The 8,862-nt window shown below is 41.3% G+C and overlaps 1 protein-coding gene across 1 annotated transcript in view; it reads right to left on the minus strand.

Annotated features, from left to right (window-relative positions):
- NLN (neurolysin) overlaps positions 1-8,744 on the minus strand; it is a 33,331-nt gene extending 24,587 nt beyond the window's left edge. Inside the window, exons 1-3 of the mRNA XM_063128009.1 lie at positions 8,666-8,744; positions 3,086-3,342; positions 2,394-2,542 (exon numbers count right to left, since the gene is read on the minus strand). Of these exons, the coding sequence (XP_062984079.1) occupies positions 2,394-2,542; positions 3,086-3,342; positions 8,666-8,706 (447 nt within the window). The 5' untranslated portion in view covers positions 8,707-8,744. The remainder of the gene's footprint in view (positions 1-2,393; positions 2,543-3,085; positions 3,343-8,665) is intronic.
- Positions 8,745-8,862: the final 118 nt, after the last annotated feature.

The raw sequence follows: 8,862 nt of genomic DNA on the forward strand, positions 1-8,862 counted from the left end.
TGTCAGCTGTTCTATGTATTCTCTTATTCTATTGACATATGCATCAAATACATCTTACAGCAAACACAGAAGTTAGAGAAGGAGAAGGGGGTAAGTACTACCCTATCACATTTAGGCAACAATCCTTTACACATTTTCCTGGGAATAAGGGCTATTGAACTCCATAGGGAATCACCCACCATTCAGCTTCTAGTATTATCCATTTTCTCTACCTCATGCATAAAATTGTACCTAAAGGAGGATTTGTACACTGTAGTCTGTATTTTGGGATATCCCTATAAGAGAAGAATTGACAAATACCAACAGGCACTGGGGGATAATCCTTTTTAGCAAGAAATACCAAATACAAATGCATTGTAACTCCACAGGCTCTGGATCTGAGCCCAGACAATCACACAGTGAGACTCTGAAAGCAGACTAAACCTTTGGGGGCCAAGATGCAATCATGGTGCTACAGGAGCAATTTACCAGTGATGAAGCTCACTCATAGCTGATCTGCACTTGCATGCGGGGTCAGCTGAACCAGCAAGGGAGAAAAACTACGCGCTTGTTTCACTAACAAGTTTTATATATTTATACAAGTGATATATACAAGATTACTTGTAATAAACAAACCTCCAATCTATAGGCATGTACCAGCCAATGTACAACTACAGTATTAAGCATCAACACGAGGGACTGGAGGGGGCACAGCTCAGTGTTAGACCTTATGCTTTGTATTCAGAAGGTCCCAGGTTCAATTCCCAGCACCTCCAGACAAGGCTAGAAAATTCCTGCTTGAAACCTTGGAGAGGAACTGCCATGTCGACAATACTGGACTAGATGGACCAATGATCTCACTCAGTATAAGGCAGCTTCGTATGGATAGAGGAGACAAACTGAATCTAGATAAGACAGAAATAGTGTTTGTCCGTGCAGCAGCTGATATGGAGTTAAGAATTACAATCTGTTTCGAATAGGGTCAAAATCCCCTAAAGAATTACATTTACAGCTTGGGGGTGCTCCTGGACTAATTACTACTTTTGGATGATCAGGTGACAAGGATAGACTTGAATCCGCTTTGGCTACTGCTGCTGCTGCATCCTTTTCTAGAGATGTCCGTTCTAGTCACAATCAGTCTAGTAACTTCCAAACTTGACAACTTTTAATATTTGTGAACTGCCCAGAGAGCTTTGGCTATTGGGCAATATAAAAATGGAATAAATAAATAAATAAATAAATAAATAAATATATAAATACTGTAACAAATTTTATATAGGGCTGTTCTTAAAGCGTTGGCAGACTTTAACTTATGCAAATTGTTGCCCCCACATTGTTGGCTAGATCTGCTGAATTGGAGCATATTACTCCAATTTAATATGATCTGCACTGGTTGCACATTTATTTCCAGACTTCATTCAAGGTGCTGGTTTTGGACTTTGAAACCCTAAATAGTCTGGAACAGAAATACAATTAGAAGCACTTGCCTGTATTTGTCTATTGTGCTTCAGCTGAGGCCCTACTCCATGTGAACCCATCAATTGACATTTGGTGGGTGTCTACTAGGAGCAGCCCCTTTTCAACTGTGCTGCCAATCTTCTGGAATGCCTTCCTGGGGAGTCCCATCAGGCTTGCCCAGAAGGCCTCTACGACAATATAAATTGCCCCTGGGTTGGATCCAGCAAAACCCTCCCATGGACCTTTTCATCCAGTAGAGCTTTCACGGTGTCTAAACAGGGTAGGAGCCTATTTCCATTTAGTTCCCCCTACCCCTGCTCTCCCTTATGTCACTCCAAAAATCTGCTCCAGAGGGTTGAGGGACCTTATTCTGGGAATATTCTGGGAATATTCTGAGTGGAACTATGCTCAGGGATGCTCCCATTGGCAGAATAACATGTCTGGATTCTCACACCCCACCCTGGTGTTTTGCTTGGTCTGTTTATATTCTACTGTTCTTGTCCTTATGAGCTATTTCTGGAATGGTTTTTAATTTGTTTTCATTAGTTTTGTTTTTGTTATTGTGAATTTTTCTTCGTAGTTTGTTTTAATTTCTGTTCTTGTGTGTTTGGATGCAACCCAACTTGGGTTATATTTTAAGAGAAGCTTGGTAGATTTTTTTAAAAAAATCAAAATGGAATAATCGGTCCAAATGCAATCCCTAAATCTCCATGCCTGTAACAGCTGTGTGGAGTAGGGCCATTTCTTCCTATAAAAACCGCATGTAAGGTACTAAATACCTCATAACCTTCTTTCAGCTTTCTGATGAAACAGAGCCTATATCCTCCTTCATACCATTTTGAAAGTGAAAAATTGACAAAGATGCTGAAAAGCACTGAACATGTAGAGCTATTTGCAAGGACCGGCATTACAAAGATCTTTGCAAATGCCTATTAAGTTGCTATCTTACTGTTTACCTGTAAATGGACAACCCTTTGGAACACATCTTCCCTCATGCTCATCTCAACATCAAAATGAGAGAGCCTTTTGTCGGCTTCTGTGCTCGCTGCACGCACATCTTTATCAGGTGAGACATGCTGGGGGAAATCTAACATGCTTCTTTCCACTATTAGAAGACAAAAAGCAAAGAAAATACACCAGATAACCAATTCATCTTAATCCATTTAGAGGGAGAGACCTTCCCATTATGAACAAATCAGTTTTAAAAAATGTTACTAGTACATTTGTACGCTACATATTTGAGTAGGAGCTTTAGACTTTCCTTGTGCAGTAACCTCTCTCTGCTTTCTAAGACTCTTATCTTATAACAGCTGCATTTTCAAATTAATCACTGTATGGATAAAAGTCAAGATCCTTTAGGATATCAATTTGCACATCAAAGCAAAAATACTGTGCTTTCTTGGCTGATTTACAGAAGTTCAGAATTTTCCATGTGCAAATTCCCACCTGAATTTGAAATAATCACAAAATCATGCCATAGAAAATCAATTCCATACTAGGCAATATATAAATGGTGCTGCTACTATATTTAGTTACAAGCAGATTATATATAAAAAAATTATTTCTTCAGTTTAACTGCTTCCAATTCTGATTTTAATTCCTCCCTCCTGGTGCAAACTAAGACTGATATTGAACATGACATACTTACCAGAATATTCCACTTCTAGATCTGCTAAAGCTTGTAGAGTGTTCTCATAAGTGACCTTTTCTATATCAAGCATCCCAACCCTGTCATAGACTTGCTTTGTTTTCTTGATTAGATCCTCAGTCCTTGTTCTAATCTGCTCTGGCGGCAGATCCCATTTCAGAAAGTTTCGGTCTACTGCACTATAGGAAGAGGCCTTGAACAGTGTAGTAATCTCGGTTCCCAGTGTCATTCTGAGTAAAATCCTTGGACCACCAGCTCTGCAATTTAATTTTTTTTAGAAATGAACAGATAAATGGCAAAGCAATAACTTAAGCGGTAAAAAAAGCAACGTCGGAAAAGGCCCAAAGATGAGAATGGAAATGGGAGATGTACTTGTGCAGATCAAATATTAAGAAATAGAAGGGGTGATGAAAGATGGTGGAGTTTTCTACAATGTGAATGTTTTGAAAAAGAAGTATAGGATACGATCACATTCTTTTCTCTCCGTTGGTTTAATCCAGATATTCTGAACCAGTGCTTCGGTGTTGTAATGGACTGAAAGAGAGCCAATATTCTGAGGCTCTGGGCCAAACTGATTGTACTCGATTCCATAAGAAACATATTTTCTTATTTTAACGCCACTCCCACCCCCCAGTGGATATGTGTGTGGAATTTCGGGATAAAAATAAGTTAGGGGGGAGCTTAAACCTCTCTCCTTTTGAAGTGCCAAGGTCATGATCCAAATTGGGCTGTGCATGCTTACTCTGAAGTAAATAAACCAATCATGCCTAGCTCTGCTCTATGTGATTAGAAAATTATTAGTTTGGACCTCAATCCAAACAATAAGAAGGTTCTGTTTGTGATGCTCAACCTATTCCGGAAGAACAGGATCATAGTTTGGGAGTGCTCTTTCATCCAGCATTGTTAATGGAGGCACATTAACAGGGGTGAGATCCTGGGGCAAGGTAGGGTGAGACCTTGGGGCAAGGGAGGAATCATCCCTCTCTGATCCCGGGATCTCCTGTGCATCATGTGAACGCACAGGGTTGCCCCGGGATTTCGCCTCATCTAGCTGTGGCCTAAGTTTAGGTAATTGTTTGGGAGAAAGGAAAAAAAGTCTTCCTCCTTTTCTCCAACTTCCTCCCTTTTCCAGAATACTCCTATTCTCAAGGGCAATTTGTTTTCCATGTTTGCAGCAAACATTTCTCCCACAATTCTACCAACTTTCTCTACAAGTAACAAGGGCTAAATAAACACATAGTTCTCATGGAACTATATTGAATTCCACATTTGATGATGCCACAATCCTGCTATAGGGACAGATTTCATTTCGACCTCATGAGAATTGTTTTCAAGTTTTAGGTCACTGTGAGAACCTGAAGATGTAAAGTGGAACTGAAATTTAATCTCAACAGCAGGCCTCCAGACTCCAGCAATTCAACCATAGAATGTCAGGCGGAGGACAAATGATGCATTAAAAAGTCAAAACAAATAAATTACTTGTCTCTTCAACAAAGCAGTGAGTTGATAAATACTCAGAGAACTGAAGATAAGTTTGGCAGTGTGCAAAAAGATGGGCAGACCGATTTAACAGTCCTCCCCTGGCAGCACAATGTAGCTGTGGTCCTGTGAGTTCCCAGCAGCAAAGAAGAATGCAAAACAACAGCAGAAAGAAACGAATAAAAAGAAAGCAACACTAAAGCAACCCTGGCAACTCCACCAGTACCTATGAAGGGGAAGCACCACCAATTCACACATGGTGACAGCACATATGCTATAGAGCAGTGGTCCCCAGTGTTTTTAGTCCTGCGGGCACATTTGGGAGTTCGAGAAACTGACGTGGGCACCACCACTAAAAGCTTAATCAGTGGATTGCTGCTTTGGCGTCTACCTGTTGCATTAGGCAGTGTCTTATCCAGCAAAAAAAACCTTTTGTTTCATGTCTATTGGACATTGCAATGTCGCTTTAATAAGGGATTGTCTAATTCAGGAATTGCTGCCGGTGCAATACAGCTAATGCATTGTTTTGACAATGTCCAATGGTGGCTTCTTTTTGGAAGGAGGTTATTACACAGATTCATTTTGTACTGGAACAGTCTTTAATAGTCATTGGTCCTATAAATTATTTACCTGCTTCATAGAAATAAGCAAATAGTCAGCGTAAAATGGATTCTTTGAACACTTTTGACAGCGAAAATACTAATATTACATCAGGATAAACTCTCACTCCTATAAAGCAATCGACTGAGGACCTTATAGGGCTTCCAGCATTTGAACAGGTGACATATGGAGGCCACCTTCAAATGGATACTTATTTGGTACACCTTTGTTGAAGCCTATGTATAATTGCTAGAAAGTTGTATGCATTTCATATATATTAATTCCTATGGATATATACAAATCCATGTACGTTTATTAAAAAAACAGGGAAAATAATTTTTAAAAAGTTTTGTGGGTATCCATGGGTGCCACATTGAGAACCCCTTTGTGAGTACATTTGGTGATGCTTGAAGGCATTGTGCTTTAAACCCCTGTCACAGAATGCAACCCCCTCCAAGACACAATGGTTAGGAGAGCAGCCACTGACCCTTTCAGCCACAAGTTTCAGGGTTTTCCTTAGACAGGGGATTGGATCTCCTGGCAGCATAAACAGACTCCAAACAACCCCTTTGAGAGGGTCAGTGAAAGAAGGACTGTTATTCCAATCTCAAAGGCAGGGCCATTCCCTAGCCTGATATGTGGAACCCACAGGTACACTCTTCTCCCGCCCCAGGTAACGGGTTTCTATCTAAACATGCATATGATTGCGCCCTAAGAGTCCAACTGCTGAGAGAAATAAAGGTGGCCCTGGGAAGAGGTATCCCACTCCAAAGAATACCACCCTAACTACTCATATAATAACAAACAGAGAAAATAGAACACAGTAGAACACTTCTTGACTCCTAGAGGCCTAGCTTATTGCATATGCATTTTCTTTCTCCCCAGTCACATAGGGACTTAACAAGTAGCCATAGCTCAGTAGAACAGCAAAGGCTCCATAAATAAGAGGTCTTAGGCGAAGTTCTTGGCTATGGTTTCACAGGCAAATGCATTGAGAAGCCCCCCCCCCCATTGCAAATTTCCAGTGCTTTAGAGATGAAACAGCGCCACCACTTGAGTAAGAGGACTGCAGCAGGATAGGGGGTGAGGGGAGGCAATTCAAATTATACACAGTAGCTTAATAAGCCACTCACAATAGCTTGTTAGCTCATTCGTGTGATGGGTGATCGTGGACTATTTCAAAAATAGCTTATAAACCCATCATGGGCTATTGTGATGTCTGAACACAGCCACTCTGTGCTACGGAAATACAGGATGAAACCATCCACCCATGGTACCTCTGTCTTATCTGGATTGAGCTTCATTCGTCAGCAACAAGGTTCGATTTATCATCTCATCAACAATAACTGCAAGAAGGGTGTCACTGGAAAACACTGAGCTGCTAGGATGTCCCCAGCAGGTATTACTAAAAAGTAAGTGGTACCAATCTATAGGAACAGAGGCACTGCTAAAGACACTAATAGCTTCCAGACAACAAGCAACGCTGAATTATTTATGGCTCTTGCAGAAATGAAATTTGAATTAAGTGTCAAACTCAAGGGACTCTCTAAATATCTATAAACTTTCCTGTAGGCTGCCTGCATCAGTCACTCATGTACCAGATATGTAACATGCAGCGATTTACTGCCAGAGCCGAAGCAGAGCTACGCAGATTTAGGTGCATCTAAATTCATTGAAATTTAGGTGCATCTAAATTCATTGAAATTCTAAATTCAATAGAAAAATTCAGTTTAGAAACAGGCACCTGGAATAAATATATCTCAGAATATATATTTATATTATATATAAGTAAGGAACACATTTCTTAAGGAACACATTTATTTAAATAGCAACAATCCTCATCCTAAGAAAAATGAACCACAGACAGGTAGCTAGCCTTTTACCATTGTGTAGTATAAATATTGCTATGCAAACATGTATAGGCCTTTCTTTCAAGACTGCTGCCTTCAGAGGGATGCTTGGTGGCAATGCAAAAGAGGGCCTTCTTGGTGGCTGCTCCCTGGCTGTGGAACTTCCTACTGAGAGAGGCTAGGTTTGTTCCCTTTATGTCGTCCTTCCGCCACCAGGCAAAGCACGTTTTATTCAAGCACCTTTGCTGTGTAAGTGGCTGTGTTGATTGCTGTTTTGTTTTTAATTGTGTTTTAATGTATTTATTATTGTTTTTATCAAGTTTTATTAGTGATTGTAAGCCACTTTGAGTGTAATTTTTGGTAGAAAGGCGGGGTACAAACCAAATAAATAAATAAATTGTTGTGACCCCCTTGAATTGTTAAAAACTATTAAAAGTAGTGGTTTTACAGGTTCACCAGCTTATACCAAATATGTTAGGAAATCAATAGAAAACCAGGTGCATTTCAAGAAATTAGCTCCAAAATATGCTATTTTGGAGGGTGCATTCAGGGTGCAATCCTATGCATGTTCCGACACAAAAAAGCTGTACAACGCCTAGCATTCCCCAGCTACCATGGCTGGCTGGTGCATGCTGGGAGTTGTAGGACATTTTTTTAATGTAAACATGCAATGATTTTGTTGATTGATTACTATTAGCTCTTCTGGGTTAGGTCCTTTCACCACTTCACTAGATAAAGGAGTATCAGAAGCTTTATTGTAACTTGTATTAGTAAAATAATCATAATTAGTTGGGGCATATTTGGGTGCTGTGTAGTCCCCCTCCTCCTCTAAAAGGACAAACTAAATGAACACCTACATTGGAGAAAGTCTTTGCAACAATGGGTCTTTGCAACAATGGGGCTTACTTGAATGCACTGGATTGGTTTTTCAAAAATTAATCTAGAAATCTAGGACTATCAGAATGATTACATATGAATCTAATAGACATAGATGCTCATTGGACACATGCTGCATTCTGATGATGCAGGGTGTTGCATGCAAAAGCTCATGCCACAATAAATGAATTCTCAAGATGTCTTTTTTTTTTTTGCATGTTTGGCAGCTTCCCTTCATACTCTGTGTACTGGAGCCTTGGTAAAATCGGAGCACCTAAAGAAAAGAAAGGATGATCAATATATTCCAGAGGACTGAAGTGTGGTGAGTTGTTCTCTATCAGCGCTGCCAACCAGGTTTAAGTTTTTAAAAATAAGAATTAAACCACCGCTAAGAATTAGGAGATCCCTCCCCCCACTTGAGGATTCGAAGGAAAGGACACTAAAGGAGAAGACCAGGTGTTGCAGCCTGTAAGAAAGGAGGCAAAATCGTTCACCTTCCTAGTCAAGGGCAGTATTTTAAGCAGAAAGACACACATCAGAGAGCAGCTGTTTTACACATGTCTCCCCCCGGAGAGGGAGGGCCTGGCAGCTTAACGCCTCTTGCTCTGGCATTAGCAAACAAAAGATATTGCGGCGTGCAGCGGAGGACAGATGAGGCCAACCGCCCACACTGCAGTCTTTCAGATGCCACCTTCGGGCAGCCCTGCCAGCAAGAGGGTCCCGCCCCGGGTCTCTTCCTTGCAGGCGAGGGAGGTCTTTCTTGCGCACACAGTACCTGCTCAAACTCCGGCCCGCAGAAACGCCCAGCGACAGCATGGAGGAAGGAAGAAGAAGACGACCGCAGCCTGGCTCCGACTGCCCCAAAGACCCCCGGCCGCTCCCAGCCCCTGCCTGCCTGCCTGCCTGCCTCTCAGAGCGCAGGCACGGTTCCCCACGTGCCCGCCCGCCGCTGCCGCCGCTTCACACACTCGC

Source organism: Elgaria multicarinata, chromosome 6 (assembly GCF_023053635.1).
Source record: "Elgaria multicarinata webbii isolate HBS135686 ecotype San Diego chromosome 6, rElgMul1.1.pri, whole genome shotgun sequence".
In the NCBI taxonomy this organism is placed as follows: Eukaryota; Metazoa; Chordata; class Lepidosauria; order Squamata; family Anguidae; genus Elgaria; species Elgaria multicarinata.